The 20,199-nt window shown below is 39.7% G+C and overlaps 1 protein-coding gene across 4 annotated transcripts in view; it reads right to left on the reverse strand.

Moving 5' to 3' along the window:
* DACH2 (dachshund family transcription factor 2) overlaps positions 1 to 20,199 on the reverse strand; it is a 233,721-nt gene that overhangs the window by 40,308 nt on the left and 173,214 nt on the right. For all 4 annotated transcript variants that reach the window (XM_079318557.1, XM_079318558.1, XM_079318555.1 and 1 more), the window contains exons 4-7: positions 18,789 to 18,944; positions 15,661 to 15,833; positions 4,862 to 4,997; positions 2,573 to 2,653 (exon numbers count right to left, since the gene is read on the reverse strand). In XM_079318557.1, coding sequence (XP_079174683.1) covers positions 2,573 to 2,653; positions 4,862 to 4,997; positions 15,661 to 15,833; positions 18,789 to 18,944 — 546 coding nt within the window. The remainder of the gene's footprint in view (positions 1 to 2,572; positions 2,654 to 4,861; positions 4,998 to 15,660; positions 15,834 to 18,788; positions 18,945 to 20,199) is intronic.

Below are 20,199 nucleotides of genomic sequence, written 5' to 3' on the forward strand. Positions count from 1 at the left end.
TAAGATTTCACATAAATAGTATTCCTGATAAATCTGAGTTCCTTAATTTTCAATTGTTGTATCTTAATTGTTACAGAGAGCTCAGCTTTGTGAAGTTATGTCAAAGTGTATAACACAAAAACACATTCAATATATGCCTTCAATAATTTCTTTGTTGTTTGAAAACTTCCAACTTACAGCAAAGCTGGCATTTTATGGCCTGCAGAGCTATAAATCATTTTTAAAATCATGATGATATTACTCAAAACAGATGTGAAAACATATGTTTGCCACGGTTGTATAAACCGCTTACTTGTCATACTTAATAAATGTTGATACTTTTATTTTAACTACATTCCTTCTTAATAACTTTGAAAATCTTTTCCATGGTGAATATATTTTGCCATGGTAAGAGCAATGGCAGGTTTGGAAAAACAAAGCTTGCTCTGTGTGCAAATCACATGGATGTTTTCTGCAGGGCAAAATCACACTCCTCACACTGTCCACATCTGACTAAAACTCAACAGAACTGAGGAGCCCCAAAATAATTATACAGGAGAAAGCAATAGCAGAATTAGGAACAAAGAATCTGCACAGGACTGGGACAAATCTTTGAGGACTGACCCCAGTGATTCCTACAGAAACAACAATAAGTCTGTCCCACTGATAAATGCAACATCAGCTTGGAATCCTGGATATACAAGGTTGGTGCCTTTGAAATTTCTCAATTCAAAGAAATTATCCCAGGATTAGCCCCACTACAATGTCATCAAAAGGTTCTGGTTCTGCAGCCATGGGATGACTTGAAAAATCCTACTTGTGCATGACAAAAAAAAATTTCTTATTCTCAGATTTTCTAAGAAAAACAAAACCTCTGCAGACCAAGCAGAAAAGCAGAAACTTTGTTCTGTCTCTAAAATAATATTTTAAAATGTCTCATGATTTCAAAGCACTTTTTTTCTGATGCAGGTGAATCTCTGAACATTAAATTAATTCTAAAAACATCCCCTAAGTGCATGCAGAACTAACATATGTATAAAGACGTATTTCCCAGTACTTAATCAATTAAAGAAATTATGCAAAAATGTAGACTAGCAAATGAATAAAACTACACAACTTTAATCTTAAGGAGAATTATGGCACACAAACTGTTAGCATCAGATCTTTGTGATTTCATCCATGTTAAAAGGAATGAACACAGGAGCCTGGGAATTGGGTTCACAGGTGGTGGAGGTTCAATTATTTTCGGTTTGGGGATTTCTGAATTATTTTTTCAGATTCTTAAACTGTACCTTCCTTCATCCATCCTGAGTGACAGAACTGCTACTACCAAGAAATACATGATTTGCATCTTTGAACCCCACAGGATACTGAATTGTTTCACTGAAAAATGACTGAACATGTGGCAACAAACCATGCACAGTTCTACACTTTCAGGCTTAGATTAAACACTTGCTATACAATTACTACAGAAATGTAATTTTCAAATCTTAGGAGTGAAGGTATGGCTGGTAACTTTCTGTAAATGTCAACAGGAGTCAAGAGGGAAGGATTTAAGAAGGATGATCCAGACAGGAAATTATCTCAGAATGGCACAGAAGGGCTCTTTTGGGGTTCAGGAGGAAAGTGCTTAAATGCCCAGAAAAACCAGTGAATAGAAAACAGCTTCTGTCTTCAAGGAGAGCTGAGAACAAAAATACAAAATACAAGGAGGAAGTTTCAGGCTGTTCCTACCCACGACTGAAGCAGTCACAGACCTCTAAGGAATAGAGATGATTGCACAAAACCATGACACTGCTCAAATAATTTTATATAACTCTGGAACCACAGGGCACAGAGGGCCTCCAAATTCTCTTCTGAATGCCCATAAAATTGTCTATGTCTGTCTTTTACTTCTCTCTGAAAATACATGACAATCACCTCAACTAAAATATAAATCAGTTTGTGCTTTCATTTATGATGATAAATATGAATATTCTCAGTAGACTTACAAGTACATTTAGCTTATGTTGTCTCTTCTGTTTCTTTTCCTTCACATCTTTTTCACTCTAAAACCTCACCATCCCCCTCAGCATCTCTTTGCAGTGTTTTTCCAGAATAAATCCCTGAGTGTTCACCCTTTCCAGCACCCAAGAACCTCTGCAAGGAGAACCCAGCAGAGGAAGCAATTCCCTGCCAAGAGCAGAATCCCTCCAGGCCAAACATCACCTCCTCCCTTGCTGCCCCTCACTGGTCAGACAATATAAAATCATATTTTGCTCACCCAGAGCATCAGAGCAGTCTGCACACACATCCCCTGAAGGCAAACAAACAACACCACGTGACTGATCAAATATTTGCTTGGAACTTCATAAATAATTGAGCCAAAAGACCTGCAAAATATTACCCTTGTGCTATATAAACAGAGAGAAGCAAAGTTCTCATTGCTTACACTTCCATGTGAGTTCACTGGATACATTATTCATTGCAATTAGGCACTTAGTTCTCTTAAATTAGTAATATAATGTCATTGCATATGCAGAACATGAGAAAAAGGAATAAAACACATAGTAAGTGGAATTAAATGCTTGGGATGCAAAGTCTGTGATTTTACCTTTCTCCTTTTGTATTTTTTTTAGGCTGGTCCCAGTTTCTTGGTCAATGAGTTCTCCTTCCCTGCTATTGGTCAGCATGGCTAAAAGAATCAGAGGGCACAGTTAAAGAACACTGTCAGCAGAAATTATAAGAGAAAAGAAAATATTAAATTATATTTCCTCTTGGTAAATATTTTGGTATTTTAACTCTTGGAGCCAAGTAAAAAGTAAAAGCTAATCTGCTCAAGTTTATTAGCCAAGGATACCAAGATAGAACACAAATTACTACTGAGATAAATATGTTTTCTCATGAAATGTTCAAATTAGTTAATTAATGGGAAAAGTAGTTCACAGAAAACCATTTTGGGGAAAAAAAAAATTCAAGTATTTAAGTATTAGTAATTATCTATAAAGCAGTAAGCTTAATAAAAACCACATATTGCCAGATCATAGCCCAAATTGACTGGTGACAGCAAAACCCCCCTCATATTTTAGTGCTGAAGGGAAATCTTTACTTAACACCTGCAAGCTCAGCAAGAGCTGGGCAGTTTATGACTTCAGGATCCTCTTTTCTTTGTTCTTATTTGATTAAAACATTTCCTTCTCTGCAATCCACCAATTGCAGACTTCACAGTTATTCCATGGAGGACACTTGTTACAAACTTCACCATATTTTACAGAGAGTTTTTTTTAATAATTGCCAAAGTAAAAACATTGTATTTCTCTCAATGAAAAATATTTATCCATATCTTTACAAGAGCAAGTATTAGATCTCTACATAGACACACCAACAGTCTTTTTTTACTGCTGCTACAGGAAAAATTTCTTGTCCTGTGTATTTCCAGCCTTATTTTACACAGGAAAAAGATGAGGGGAATCTATTCCACAGTCTCTGCCCTGTGTGTGCACAGATTTAGGCACAGTTTTTGTGATCTTCCTTAAAAAACCATAAGGATAAACTTTCTAGGTATTTTGTAACAAGCCCTTCATCCCTGAAGTTTTTCTGTGAATTTCCTTAAAAACCCATTGGGATGAACTTTCTGGGTATTCCACAGCAAGCCCTTCACCCCCCAAATTTTTTTGTGAACTTCCTTAAAAAACCAACCACTGGGATGAACTTTCAGGGTATTCCATAGCAAGCCCTTCACCCCCCAAATTTTTTTGCAAATTCCCTTAAAAAACCACTGGGATGAACTTTTTGGGTATTTTACAACAAACCCCTCATCCTTGGAAGTTTTTCTGTGAATTTCATTAAAAAAACATTGGGATGAACTTCCAGGGTATTCCATAGCAAGCCCTTCATCCCTAAAGTTTATCTGTGAACTTCATTCAAAAACCATAGGGATGAACTTTCAGGGTATTCCATAGCAAGTCCCTCCTCCCCAGAGTTTTCTTATGATGAGCTTCACTAAAAACCCATTGGGATGAATTTTCTGGGTATCCCACAGCAAGCCCTTCATCCCTGAAGTTCTGTAATGAGCTTCATTAAAAACCACTGGCATGAACTTTCAGGGTATTCCACAGCAAGCCCTTCATCCCTAAAGTTTTTCTGTGAATTTCCTTAAAAAACCATAGGGATGAACTTTCAGGGTATTCCATGGCAAGGCCCTCATCGCTGAAGTTTCGTAATGAGCTTCAATAAAACCCAGTGGGATGAACTTCCTGGGTATTCCATAGCAAGCCCTTCACCCCCCAAATTTTTTGTGAACTTCCTTAAAAAACCAACCACTGGGATGAACTTTCAGGGTATTCCATAGCAAGCCCTTCACCCCCCAAACGTTTCCGCGAACTCCCTTAAAAAACCACTGGGATGAACTTTTTGGGTATTTTACAACAAACCCCTCATCCTTGGAAGTTTTTCTGTGAATTTCATTAAAAAAACATTGGGATGAACTTCCAGGGTATTCCATAGTAAGCCCTTCATCCCTAAAGTTTATCTGTGAACTTCATTCAAAAACCATAGGGATGAACTTTCAGGGTATTCCATAGCAAGTCCCTCCCAGAGTTTTATGATGAGCTTCACTAAAAACCCATTGGGATGAAATTTCTGGGTATCCCACAGCAAGCCCTTCATCCCTGAAGTTCTGTAATGAGCTTCATTAAAAACCACTGGCATGAACTTTCAGGGTATTCCACAGCAAACCCTTCACCCCCCAAACTTTTCCGCGAACTCCCTTAAAAAACCATTGCGACGAACTTTTTGGGTATTTTACAACCAACCCCTCATCCTTCAAGTTTTTCTGCGAACTTCCTTAAAAACCCATTGTGTGAAGCTCGTGGGTCCCCCGTGCAGTCCCAGGCAGACTGACCGATCCTGTCGGGGGTGGTGTCCAGCTGGGACGGGGAGCTGGAGGCGCTGCTGCTGGCGCGCGAGGACGCGTGGCTGCCGGGGCGCTGGCTCTCCTCCAGCGAGGGCGCGGGCGACGGGCTGTCCTGCACCCTCTCCTGCAGAGACAAGCAGAGCTGAACCCACCCTGCAACACCAAAGCACCAGGGAGGCTGGTAATGATAAATGTTTGTGGGGTTAAACAGAGCGCAGCTCGTGGGTAAGAGCAGTATTGTCATCTGCGGCCAAAACCAACACCAGCAACGTGCCAGCTTAGCTGATCATTTCTTTTTTTTGTTTATTATTTTTGGCAACTTTTTATTTTTTAAGTTTTTCACGCCTAGGAACATACAGTATATTCCTTCATGCTGCCTTCACAAATTGCTTTTAATCTACAGGTAGTAAGATTGCCATATATGAGTCACATTTCCAACAAACAGCTCGCAGTTGGATTGAACCGCCACTAAACGCAGACAAATTTGTAATTAGAAGCTGTATTTGTGAATTTGTAACTAGATTGCCATATATGAGTCACATTTCCAACAAACAGCTCGCAGTTGGACTGAACCGTCATTAAATGCAGTCAAATTTGTAATTAGAAGCTGTATTTGTGAATTTGTAACTAGAATCTGTACCTGAGTAAATTACATCAGTATCTTCTCAGGGTACAAATGAAAAATGCTGTAGCTCTGGTAAGAACTTCCCTCTTGAAAAGCACCACTGGCTAACCAAAACAAGAATCTGCTTGCAAATTCTTATGTTTATATTTGGACATGAAACTTTTATATTAACCTCTAATTTAAATATATATAACCTCTAATATAAAGGTACATACAGAACATGACATAGGAGGAAAAAAAGAGGTAGGAAATAAAAATAAAAAAAAAAAAAGGCAAAATTAAATTCTGCATTTCTGTGTATCTATGTATCTACACTTGCAAAATGCCTGAAGATGCCATGGAATTTTCATCTGTAAAAATCTTTAGGAACAGGTCAGAGTAACAAGGCATAAGTGAAAATTCATCCTTAAGACAAGAGACTGTGAGACCACTTGAGATCTTTCCAACTCAGTGTTTCCACACACATACTTTTAATTAAAAATTGCAGTGTCCTTCATTCCTGTTCCAAGAAAAAAGCGAAAATGAGAATCTTCTGAAAGGGACAATCAGGGCCTGATTTACTCCAGGTATTTTTCTATTAAAATGCCTTCCATGTTTAAAAACATAGGTGGAGTTGAAGGTGGAGTTCCACTAATGAGGAAAAATGGTTGAATATACAGAATTCCAGAAAGGGAACAATGGGAGCTGCCCCCATCCCTGGCTATCAGCTGCTTCCTGTGCAAACCCAGAACTGAAATCTAACTTTCTGTTTTAAAAAACAAAAAAGATATTCTCTTGCCTCCACCTCACTAAAAATCACAATTACAGTTCATCTGGGAAAGTTGCCTCAAAGGAACCTTGCAATCTTTCCTCCCTTCTAACCTATTCTGAAGATCTTTCATTAGGAATATTCAATCTGACTCCTTGGTAGCAATTTACTGTGTGCTCTGGAAAATAAACTCAGTAGCATCTGAAGTTCTATGCAGTTTTCTAGGTGGAAGCCTGAATCAATAATGCAACTTTGGGAAGAACATTGTGCTTCTTAGAAGTTTTTCCATTATAAACACCTGATACAAAAGTTGTGTTTGGATGTATCAAGGCAATTAATTAATTACACCACCAGCAAGATCAACAGGAATATTCTGTTACCCATTAAAACCAACCCTCTAAGCCACACTCATCTGTGTATTTACAGACACTCCTGAGAGTTTGCAAAGGGAGCATGAGATTGGATCCTCCTCAGAGCATGGGATGGCATTTCCCTATCCCAACCACACCAGCTGAGAACACGGCACTGCTTGTGTTTTAATAGGATTGTTATTGTACATTAAATAACAACCCAGCCTCAAAACCATGTAACAGATGTGTATCTATTACATAGCTGTTAATCCTCAATGGATCAGTTTCACTAATTATCTGTTATTTAATGAACATACAGTAACTAATAGATCTGAAAGGGAGACTTTTAATGCTAATATTTAAGATATGAGTCTATTCTGCTGAGTGGCAAATTTTTATAATTTTGGAAACTGAATGGTTTCTACAAATTAATTTTCAAGTTCAGTGGGAGGAAAAAAAAGTCCAAGTCACTGAGCTTAAAGTGTCCTGTGTTTTCTTCCTTTTGGCCTCCAAAAGAGAGGGTTTGGAGGTTGTGAGATGGGAAGAGGGAGTTGGGACTCTGTGAGTGTGCTGCTTACTGAGTTGCAGTTAAAAGTCACATTCTTACCACAAAAAGTAGTGTCCTAATTAAGAATTACACGTGCAATCCTGAGTGGATAAATTCTGTGTATTTTTAACCTTTGTGCAAATTATAGTTCCCAAATAGGTTCCTGCTAACAGGTTACAACCCTGACTGCAATTTCCTTTGCCTGGATTTCAGGTTTAACAATCCTCTTTGGCACTATTTCCTCTCTTTCTACCACAAAGAGCACTCAATTTACAATTAAGATACCATTTTGAAATGATTAATTTTACAGAAGAGTGCATAGTTTAAGTAAATTTCATTGTCTACTGCAACCATGAAAATGAATAGCCAGGGAGAGGACATGCCAACTGTTCTGCAAAAAAACCCTATGAACAAATATGACTAGGAATTAACACTTAGATATCACACAAACAGCCATATATGTCATCTTAAATGGGAGTTATTTGAGTAATTCAAAAGCTGATGATTTGGAAAAGCAAAGTATTCCAGCTCCTTCTGGTAACTGCATTTCCCATTGTCTCTCACTGTGAAATAATCTCTGCTTGCAGTGATTTCAAACTCGGGGTCTTGGTTTGAAATCTTCAGGCAGAAGTAAAAGTGTCAAATAATAATGTCCTTTTTAATCACACAGTGAATCAGTTTCTAAGAGAATTAGTTGATTATGCCATCTGATATTTTACCAGTTACACCAATTTCCAGGCACAGGGAAGGCAGAGTTTTCCCTACAAGCAACAAAGGAGCTGAAATTCCAACCTCTGTATCACATGTGCTCCAAATGAGGATGGAGTATCACCATGTGAGGCTGCATATGGATCAAGAAATTGTCCATTCCTAGATGTTCATGTGGAAATGTGCTGAATTTCCCTTACTATAATGGAAATGCTACGAGCAGACTCTTCTTTTGCTGGTAAACAGATCCATTTTTCAGCCCTGTAATCAGTATGCATCTATTTAGCTACTTAACAGCAATGTGCTCTGGTTCATTAGGTAGCTACTGTTGTGTCTCAGCCTAGTTAAAATTTCACAGCAAGTTAATCTATTTTATTACAAATGAGAACACAAGTGATAATGTCCTCACCATTTTCCAAACACAGGGTTAACAGTATTTGTAACAAATCAATGAGGGCATTTAAATAGGCAAAAATGCAAATTTAAAATCTTAACATTTTGTTTTACACATTGATAACTTCATTTTATTTGTCATCTATGTATTTTACAACCTTGTTACTTTTCATATTTAATTTTTTTTCCCCTTGAAAATGGCTCAGTTTTAGTGCATCCTACAAGGTAGCCTAGTGCCACACTAGGTGAATTCAGAGTAAGAAAAAAACATTCCTAAATACAGTAATATTTTCCCCATTTATATTTCTTCCTATTCAGAAATTTGCAAGATTAACATTCCAGGTTGTAATTGAATGAATTATACATAAGGATTCTACAGATTGTGAGAATTTATGAAAAATGAAAACATTTCTCAAGATCTCACCTATTTATCTACCTACAGTACCTACTTCATCTCATCTTTTTTCCTTCCCTTACAGAGCTGTAACATAAATTCTCAAAAAGAACCTTTCCAGTATTTAATCCTCTTGAAGGGTAATATATTTGTCTCACTAAAAATCAGTGTCCTTCTCTGCCTCAGAAAATGTAGCTACAGAGCTTGACATTGTTAATTTTAGTTGTGATTTAGCTCAATGGCACTGAAGTCATGAACTCACCCAATTTCCAGCCAGATCCTTGATTTCAGCTCAATATCCCTCTTCCCTCCCCTGTGAGGGATTCTTCCACACCAGTAATAGGAAATACTACACACTACTTGCAGCCACACTAGTTTTATTTGAAATATATATGAACAGCTTACCTGTTTTTGACATAATCATCTTGACCTTAATTCCTTACCCTCTGATTTTTTTATAGTATTGATCTTCCTTTTATGTCAAGAGTTCAGAGAAATGATGCTGCTGGATTTTCCTTTGTATTTTTCTTTATTCTTAGTTGTAATGTACTTGTAATTACTCTTCCAAATGTTAATCTATTAACGAGTTCCTGGAGGATTTAGTGGCATTTCACTACTGACAAGAAGGCTTTGCAAGTTTGTCTGAATCCTGCATGTTTTATTCAGACATTTATCTTGATATTTCATATTTAATTGAGGTGCTGCTGCTTTACAGGGCTCTGCAGTGACTAGAATTCACCCTCTCTGATGAAATGGAAAGGAAGGAAAAATGGAGATTCTACTGGGTTCAGGCCTAGATTAGTGTTTTCAAACAAGAAAGATTTAAGATGTAAGAAAGATTTCAAGCTGATGTTGACCATGTAATTCACAATTCCAGCCAGCAAAGACCTGGATTGCCAACACTTTCTTTTTTTTAGTTAATACTAAGATGTATTTCTTTCCAATTGACCTCACTTGACACTAATGCTGCTTGAATCCTAATAACCAGCACATTTTTAATAGTGTCCTAAAGTTTACAGTCCTTAACTGATGGACTACTCCATTTAGGCTTTTCTAAGGAAAAGAATCCCCCTGTCACAGGCAGCAGGAGCTGTGCCACACCTGAACTGGTGCCAGCAAGAACCAGGATGGCCACAGCCATTTCTGGGCTAGAGAAGAGCAGGCTGGGCTGGATTTTGAGTCATTCCACCCTGGAAATGAGCACACACAAAGACTGGGGTGAGCTGTTGGTCTTCTGAGCTACTTAGAGTACCTGTGATTGCTGTAGGTGCTGGGGATGAACAAGGTAAACAGCTGGTCTGAAATCCAAGATAGGATCTGTGTGTCTGAAAGCCAGCTGGATCCCATTCATCTTTTGCAGTGTATAGGGAAGTCATTCGCCTAAAATATGGTTTTTGCCATTTAAAATGCAATTTTTTTTTCCACTGTGTACATATAGTTGTTTCAGTTGAAGTCAACTGGCAATTATTTCCTCACAGAATTTAAGAAATCATAAAAACTCCTACATTTACTGATTTTAATACCAGATGTTCACTCACTAATTCCATTACCTTGTGACTACTTCCTATCAATCCATTAATTGCCAGCTGCTCAGCCAAACAGAGAAGTGCAGCTGATCAGATGGTGCTGGGAAACAGCCAAACAGGAGCTGCCTTCTTCTCCATTTCTTAAATTAGCATTTGCTGGGACAGCCATGGAAACCTTCACCCCTGGATTATGATCTTGGTGTTTTACTTGGAGTCTGAGAGCAAACAGGGCCTGAAGCTGGATCTTGGTGGGAACTTGGTACTTGTGCCTCCCTCCTGGAATTGTTCCACCCAGTGCTGCCATGGAAGGGAGGAAAGGCACTCCCAGGACTAATGATGATAATGCTCTGCCTCATCTATGTTAGAGTCAGATCAGTTATTAAGGACAAATGCAAATGACAAAGCTAATATTAAAAAGATCTGAGCCAGAACTAAGAGCTTACATGTGCTTGGCCTAACAAATTTCTTTTGCAAGCTCTGCAAAAAAAGATGTTTCTGAATGGATTTTTTTTTTCCCCCCACTTGGAAGTTTTAAATAAGTTTTCAGTGCTTAAAATCTCTCAGTGAGGGTGGTAAGGAGCCAGGAGCTCTTGGCACTGCAGGGAGAGGAACAGCCTCCCTCCAAAGGAGGAGATGAGAAGGGTATTTAATGCAATTTGAAAGGATCTGAACATCTCCCAGAAGAATAATTTCTCTGAATCAGTGAATAAAGAGATACAAACCTGCACACGCCTCAAAAACAGCCACAAAAATTAACCTTATAAAAAGCAAACAAACTCCAGTCAATCCTCCAACACATCCCATCCCAGCAACCAGCTGCCTGCTATGGAACAGGAGAGAATAAATCTAATCATATGAAAAATCACACACATTGGAGGGAAGTTTTATTTTATAAATGCTGCAGTACTCTGAAAACAATTCATAATGGATTGAAGGCACAGAGAGATATGAAATTACTGATGTTAGGAATTCTGTAATGGGAAATGTTTCTATTGTGAGAAGAAGTGTTTCAGAGCATTCTGAGATGGCCACATTTTTCTGGCTGTCAGGTAAATATTATGAATGTGTGTTGTAGAGCACACAGAAAATAGCACCTCTCAGCAATAATTACACAGCCCATCTGTACTCTCTTCAGGGAGTTTAAAATCATGTCATATACATCTTTTACAAAAGCTTTAACAATCCCACAAAATCAGGAGAAAAGCAAAACTCAAAGAGAAGGAGACTCAGAAGTCTAGATCCCATTACAAACAATGCTTTGCTCTGTTTATCAGATTAGTTTCTAAAGTGCATTGGAGTGAAATTCTCAAGAATTCTGAAAATAAAAATGCTTTATTTTTAAAAGCATTTTAAAATATGAAATTTAAATTTTTAAAAGCAATTAAAATATGAAACAAAAAATGCTTTATTTTAAAAAGCATTTTAATTACTTTTTTTTTGTTTTCTGTGTTTCCCATTTGCACTGAACAAGATCACCATTTATTCCTAACTTGGACCTGGGTGAGAGCAAGAAAGAATAAGAGAAAAGCAGGAATACAGCAAGCATGAGGGGATGACAACTGAAGAAAAATGGACAGCAGGAAACCAATTTTCAGAACTACTCCTACTTGGGAGAAGCACATCCCTCAGCAGCTCCAAAGAGGCTGTTTGCCTGGAGAGGGAGGGAGCACGAGGAGGAAGAGGGTGAGATGTGAGCAAGGGAGGAAGGAGGGAGCAAAATATGTCAGGTAAATAAATGAGAAGCAGGGAAAATCAGGGAGAAAATGAAGTCTCAGATCTCTGGTATGAAGTTTTGCCTCATTACTCTCAGTGCTCTTTGCAGATCTGACACCGAAGGAGAAGTTTAAGGTTTGGGTTTGGTTACCAAAATTCCAAGCTCAGCCTAACCACCAAATTTCCCACCAGCCTGTTCCCATGGATATCTGGGGAAGTGACCTCTCAGTGAACAGAAATTATTATCACAGATTTGCTACAGATTTGGCTCTTTCCAGCCTCCCCTTCATCTCCCTAACCCCAAACCTCTGCCCTGCCCTCTCCCTGCCTTTTGGCTGGAATTGTGTAAACATTTTTAATCATGTAAGGTTATATTTATTACAGGTGCACTGCAAAATAAAAATCTTTGCATTATGTAGCTACTGCTCTCTGGAGCTGAGTGTTTCAGTGACAAAGCCTCTCAATTTCCTGTAAAGGGCTCATCCCAACTTTCCTTCTGAAAATATTGTGACCGAGTAGATTTTTCTGAGTTTCAGGAAAAAAATTATTGTGTGACAGTAAACTGCTACATTTATTCACAGAATCACAGACTGGTTTGGGATGGAAGGACCTTAAAGGTCACCTCATTCCACTGGGAAATGACCCTTCCCCAAGACCAGGGTGCTCCATCCAGCCTGGCCTTGAGCATTCACTGCTCTTCCTAGCCCAAACCATGGCTCAAGGGTACTTAGCCAAATTCCACCCCAGACTGATCCTCATTTGACATCCAGGCCATTCCTGGAGTGCAGAGCAGGTCCAGCTGAGGAAAAGCTCTGGAAAAAAAGAACTAACAAGAATTGATTCAGGAGGGAGGAGAGAGTGGTGAACTCAGTGTCTCTGTCCAATTTTCCTTTTGCCATATGAGTCCCTCAATAACAGAGATTCTTCTGAGCCATTTGAGCCAAGTTTCAAACCCAGCAAGCTTCTTCAGATGTGCAGTAAATCCCTGTAAGGCTGGATTTATCACAGGGACACTGCCAGACCTGCAGCCACAGTGCTGCTGGTGCTGCTAAAATCACATCACATCAAGTTAGAGATGGCTAAGAAGGTTTTGTGAGCCTGGCCCATTGTGCCTCCCTAATTTATGGTGTTCCTGTCAGGGAGAAATCAAGTTTCATAGTTATGACATTTCTTTCTGGAGCACTAAATGTTAACTTTGCTGATCATGCATATCTTGGTAGAACAGCTTATTTCTAAATGGCAAACGTGATATAAAAAGCATAATGACTTCATTCAAAACCTTATAAAGCAGCTGATTCTCACACCTATAGAAAACAGGCCAAGTGGTATTTTAGTCATCAGACTATGGAAACAGACACACACTCAATATATTCAATTCATTTCTCCCATTTTGAGTAAAAGCATGATGCTGGGATTGCATTCCATTGAAAACTAGCTATGTTTTGTACCTACTAAATGCACTTAAATAATGTCCTGGATAAAAGTATTTCTGACAGCAGGAACAGCAATGCTTTTCTTTTACCTGTTTTGTTTTGTACAAGAATTTCATGTTAACTGGTGGTCATTCTGTGCTGGATGATTGTACATGAGGGAAGGAAAGGACAAAAGCAGCCTCACACTGTAATAAAATTCATCTAGAGTTTCAGCACTCAGAACAAGCTGGAGAAAGATGCAGCACCACTTGACAGGTGAGAGTAACAGAGCAAAGGATGCCCACTCTGCCTCTGTCATGCTGGCTACTGGTGAAATTTCCTCTGCAACATTAGAGGAAATAATTCCCACCAGAGTGCTGGCCAGACCTCGTGTTGCTGTGGAGATATTGTGTCTCCTCCAGTGCAGGTGTTGGGAAAAAACTGCTGTAAATGAGTAACTCACATCAGCAAGGGCCTGCTAAATAACACCCTGAAACCCAACTGCCTGCAAAAACTGCAGGTTAAATTACAAAGGACTAGCATTGTTTGCAAATATGCATTTAATCTTCCTGTTGGCATACTGGCATAACATTGAGAACATAGAGAACATAATCAAAGCTTCTGCAAGTTTACTTGCTGCTACAAATATTCCACTGCTGTGTTTAAATTAGGGTTTTTAGAGGTCTCTGAATAGGTAAAAGAAAGGTTATGGTTTGAAATTAATGGAATCTCAACTAATTTCTAATAATTTCATTACTTGCATTAACTAATATACAGCTGGACATCAGAGAGATGTTTTCTCCACCCAGCCAACAACTGTACAGGTACACTGATGATAAAGAGAAGGGTTTGCACATCTTAATCCTAAGTAGGGATCCTAATAGAAATGTCACCCCTGAGTATTCCCAGTCTCCCTAGAAGCCAAGGGAAAAAAAAAGAAAAAAAGCAACAAAACCAAAGCATTCAGAACAAAACTGGCCCTAATCTGGAAGTGACTCCCAGTAAAAAAGAAAAACAACCTGAGGCAATTTTGGAGGTGCTTAGAGCCAGAAAGAAAATCAGAAAGAAAAAAAATACCCTCCAGAACTTCAACAACAGAGGGATGCAGGATTTGACTGCAGTGATGTGACAAGAGATGTTTGCTGTCCCCCTTGAGAGGATGTTGCTATCAGAACACATGGGCATGAACAAGAAACACGTGCTAGGGTACTGTGAGTTGCTTTCCCTGCTTGATTTACAAACAAAACCTCCTGAAGCACCAAAAGGAAGTACAACACAACCCTCACAATGCACAGCTGTACTCTCACAACTGGACTGTAGTGATGGAAACAGTGACTTTCTCAATGAGAAAATAATGATACACTATAATTAAGATGTTTTACAATAAAGAAATGAGAGGTTAAGTTCAGCAATCAGTGGGAGTTGTAAAAATAAAGCAACTCAGAAGTCAGATTCTAGAGTGACAGGGATGAGTGTAAATGAACACAAATATTGAAGACATTTACTTTCCAGAACAGACAGCTCTATACACTCAGATATTTAAACCCAAAGAAAAATGGACTAAATTAATGAACTTCAAAGCTGACATTTTACTCTGTCAACAAGAAACCCACATGTGCATGCAAACACACACACAAGTCAGACTGGTAACACCTTTAATTTTTGCTCAGTAAAAGTGGACACACTGTTTAGAGAATCCCATAACACCAGTCCTTCACATTCACTGATCCTACACACTTCTATTTTGAAAATTTCTTGTTTTAATGCGTTTTTGTGTGTGTGGCAGGACAGCAGCTCTCCACACAGGCAAGAACCTTTCAGAACAGCCCACTGGGCAGAGACTACGACAAGCCTTCCAAAATACAAAAGTGTTTGAACCAACCACAGGGAAGTTTAGGTTTGGGTACTAGAGACTCTATTCACTAAAATACTTGTGATGATTTTCTCAGGTATTTACTTGGATTTGCACTGTTTTGTTCTTCAGCCTCACTAAGGTACATGTGATGATTTTCTCTGCTATTTACCTGTTCTGGATTTGCAGCGCACTCATGTCCTACAGCATTTTCTCTTAGGTTTGACTTTACACAGCATTTTAGAAGAGTTATTAAGCTTGCTATTACTATATTAGATAGCAACATATACTATATTAGATATTACTATAGCCTGCAGTGAGTGTTAGTGATCATTTTTAATTACATTACAGACTTACTGACAGATCAGAGCCACTCAACTTTTTGGCTGCAGCGGTGGGTGTTGCTCAGTGCTGGGAGCAGCCAAAGGGAGCTGGGCAGTGTGAGCTCACTGCCCCATGCTCCTCCTCCCCGAGGGTGTCCCTGCAGCTGCTCTGCCATCCCCAGGGTGCTGTCCTTACCTTGATGACAGAGGCCCCTGCCCTGGACAGGGGGCTGTGCATCTGCGCCGCCGCTGCCATGTTGGCGATGGTGTTGAGATGGTTCATCTGGTTCATGGCCATGGCCACCGAGGCTGGGGGGAGGCTGACGGGGAGCAGGGGGTGTGGCATCATCATGAAGGGCAGGTCTATCCCTGCAGAGAGCACAGACACGTCACTGAGGGCCTGCACCCACTGCAGCATCCATTGTGTCACTGGGACACAGCCACTGCAGCATCCATCACACCATCACTGGGACACACTGCAGGGTCTGCACCCACTGCAACATCCATCACACCATCACTGGGACACCCTGCAGGGCTCACATCCACTGCAGCATCCATCACACCATCACTGGGACACACTGCAGGGCTCACATCCACTGCAGCATCCATCACACCATCACTGGGACACAGCCACTGCAGCATCCATCACACCATCACTGGGACACACTGCAGGGCTCACATCCACTGCAGCATCCATCACACCATCACTGGGACACCCTGCAGGGTCTGCACCCACTGCAACATCCTCCACTCAAACCCAGCAGCAGCAAATCTCAGCAATTTTTGGGATTGTCTGTGCAGCCCAGGAAAGGCTGGTTTGCAGGGGAGAGGAACAGCCAGCTGATGAATGCATCACTGCACCTGTTCAGTGATCTCTTCAGTTAAGAGAAATAAAGAAGAAAAAAAACCCCACAAAACATGCATATAATTTGCATATTTCCACATATCAGATGAATATTTATTAATAACTTTATCGGATAATACACTCCTATCAAGAGTTCTTCCTATTACCACTTCTCAGCAATGTCACACTAAATTCTTATCCTCTATTTCTTGAATCCAGGAGGTTTGAACTACAGACACCACTGAGTGATTGTACAGAAGGTCTGTGAACTGCAACACGTAATGAGAGGTTAAAACTGTTGCCAGAGGTTTTAATTTTCAAAATGTCACTTTAAATTGTCTTCTGCTATGGATATAAACCAATTTAAGAAGGTATGAAATTTATTTGGACCAACTTGCAGATCTTGACATTGCCAAAAAGGTGAAGTTACTGCTAGCAAGAACTGGATTCTCATACTTCATTAATATCCATTTCAGCATGTGTATTACTTCTTGTATTTAGTAATGAAACCAATTCACTGAAAAACTTGTTCAGGTTATTGTGCATTTCAGAGTTCTTTAGAGGGACCACTTGAAGATACCTTCTATAGGGAATTCAAAAAAACCCCAGTACTCATTCTGCCAGACAAAAATGTCTTGTCATTTTTCTAAATGACATTTAGATTAGAAATCCTCATTTAAAAATTTAGGTGCAAGTATTAAATAACACATATAGCTAGTCATTACCACATGCCACTGAGATTCTTTATTGTTAAAAACTTCTAAACTTTTGGGTTTATCCTAACTATTTTAAAGGAGAAGGCCAGTCACCCTTTTTGGTGTATGACAGAACTAATAATAAAAAATACCACTGACTGACATATCTTATGTTATTCCTACAAAATTTGACTCCAGTGATATAAAAACACCACAGTGCCCACCAGGAAACTGCAGAATTGCAATATTCCCAGCTCCCACACTATTCCTGTTTAACATGAGCATATCATGAACAACAACTGTGATGCCTAATGACTCACTCTCTATTTTATATGATGATCCATGCCAATATTAATTATGATAGGCAATAAGCAAGGCCCACATACATCTCCCTGCACTTCAAACCACACTGACAATCCCCTCCAGTGCCTGCATCCACAAGCCTTTGTTCCCCTGCACATCTCCCTTAACAGCCCAATAATCTTTCCTCATCCTCTATAGAGTTCCAAAACTCCCAGACACCATCTGGCCACATTGAGTTGTATGTCTACTTAAAGTCCAATTGACATGCAAACTAAATGCAAACTACAAACAGAATTTAACAGCACATCACCAGTTTTAAGACACAATCCGTCAAACATTTCAGAGGAAAATATATCCTGCACTTGCAAATCACTGGGCATAATGTCTGACATCCAGTAAACCCTTTAAGAGCCCATGGACATTTACCTACCACAAAATCCACTGGAAAATATCCTGAAGAGCAAAGAACACAATATGTCTGTGTGTAAAAGAAATCCAGGTATTGAATTATGCAAGAATATAAAATGAAAAAATGACAGAGAATTTGAGTCCTATGACCTGGTGATTTTTTAACTACTGATACTTAATCTAAAATGCTCAAGTCCACACCTTCCCACAAACACAGCAGACTCATTTTGTAGGATTCATTTCAATAGCTCTGATTTGCTCAAGTCTGGAGCCTGACAGAGGAAGCAATGAACTGACTGCTGCAAGAATTGTGTAAGGAGCCAGAAATGTCACTCGTCCACTAATACCAACACCAAAAATCAACTTTCAGGACTTGGAGGATGAAGAGCTTAAACAATCAACAGGAGTTCATAAATAATGAGCTTTTCATTCTTCATCCATCATCAACTGTAAGAATAACTCTCTTCACTACTTTTTAAGATGTTAATCCCATGCATCTTTTTTGGAAAACTTTTTCCTTCCCTTCCTTCCCTCTTTGAGAACTGATAGCATCCACCTGCTCCCTTCCTAAGGGAAAGAAAAGAGACAGTTTTTCAGGGAGCTCTAGGTTCCAAATCCAACCTGTGCCATTTTATTCCAGTTGTTTTTGACACCTGGGATCAGTGCATCACCTTCTACCTGGACATTCTGCATTTATTCCTTGCTCTCCTATTTTTTTGGCGGTTCAGCATTTCCATCTGGAAGAGAATTTTCTCACATAGCTAAAATTTTGAGCAATTTCATGATTATTTTTCCTTTCAATCCAGACCATGGAAATATCAGTTAAATACTGGCAGTCCCAAATCTATCAAAGAGTGAACAAGAGGGAACAAAGAGTTCCAAGAGGGAACAGTCACTTGGACATGGATGGCAGAGAGCGGCTTGGACATGCGGCACAAGTGCAGCTGGCAGTGGAAGCACTGACCCTGCTGTCACTCAGGTGTCTCCCAGCATTTCCCCTCCCAAGGCTGGGAAGGAAGGCAAGCCCAGCAGGGCTGCAGCACTCTATTTTTCCCCACAGAGCCCAGTACATACTGTTGGTGAGCAGGTGGTTCTGCTGCAGGGGGCTGAGCGGGTGTGCGCTGCCCAGGCTCGACTGCCCCGACAGCGAGGGGTGAGCAATGCTGTGCTGGGAGCCCGGAGTGATGGGGGACTGCAGCTTCTCTTTGTCCCAGGAGGATTCACTCCCACCTGCAAAACAGGGCACAACGAGCCATGAGTGCCACAGACCTCTATTCTGCTTGCTTAGCAATGAGCCAACACTCCTCAGCACAGCTGAGCACCTGGAGCGGGCACGGCACCTGGAACCTGCACCTGAAATTTTCAAATAATAAATTAATAAATAAGCATCGGGCCAAAAAAATATTTTTAGATACTTTCAGCACCACCTACTTTCAATTGGTTTGTGGAAACAGTGAAAGTTAAATGTCTGAGGATGAAATCATCATGGGAACAATGGGAACATCTGAGAGGCTGAGTCACCATCTCCTGCTATCACAGGACTTGAGGCCACCAGTCCCTGCCAGACACTGCTCTGAGCCCACCCTTGTGCTCATCAGGTCAGCCCTGGAGGCACTTGGCCATTCCCTCCCTCCAGTGTCCCATTCCAGCTGGAATTCACCCCTGAAGAGCTCACTGCAGTTATAAACTGCAGTTTATATAAAAGTTATAACCTCCACCTCGGTTATCCCAGAGCTTCAGCAGCTCCCCCTCCACTGCTGGGATGCTCCATGTGAAAACTGCACTCTGTGGGTTAAATGAACCAGGAACAGGCTGTGCTTGGAAATCATCAATATTCAGGGATTTCAGCTTAGGAGTCCAGGTATCTATTATGCATAGTAATTACTGTCTACAACAAACACAAAGTCTAGAAAACTGAGCACTCAGTGTCTCCAACCTCTGTCTGGTCTTCTGCAGCAACTTTACAGACTGTAGGTTTTTTTTTCAGTATTACACACTTGAATAACAAATTCCTTTTAAACAGCAGGTTAAATAGACCATGTTAGTGAATTCCAAAATGCATCTGGTCCACAAAACAGAACACCTAAAAAAGAGTTACACAGAACATTTCTAGAGTTAGAAGGTATTTTAAGATCACTCCCCTCTCAGGTACACCCTACACTGTCACTTAGATTATAGATTGTTAGAAAAACATGTAACTGCAGTATTGATTTTGTTTTGGATTTATGAACAAGGATCCCAATTAGAATAAGTAAATAGATTACTGGAGTGCAGCAGATAGAGGCAGCAAGCAAAAAACCATTTTAATTGAATCTGAAAGTAACAGAGAAATTCCATTCTTTATGACAACACTTGGCTAATAAACATGATTAATACTGCTAAATGCAAAAGTTTGAAAGATCAGTGATTGAGAAAAAAGGAAAACACTCCATCATTTTAGCACTATGTCCAAGTATGAATTACCTTCCTATAAAAGAGTTGTAAT

This window comes from Erithacus rubecula (genome assembly GCF_903797595.1).
Source record: "Erithacus rubecula genome assembly, chromosome: 15".
NCBI classification, from domain to species: domain Eukaryota; kingdom Metazoa; phylum Chordata; class Aves; order Passeriformes; family Muscicapidae; genus Erithacus; species Erithacus rubecula.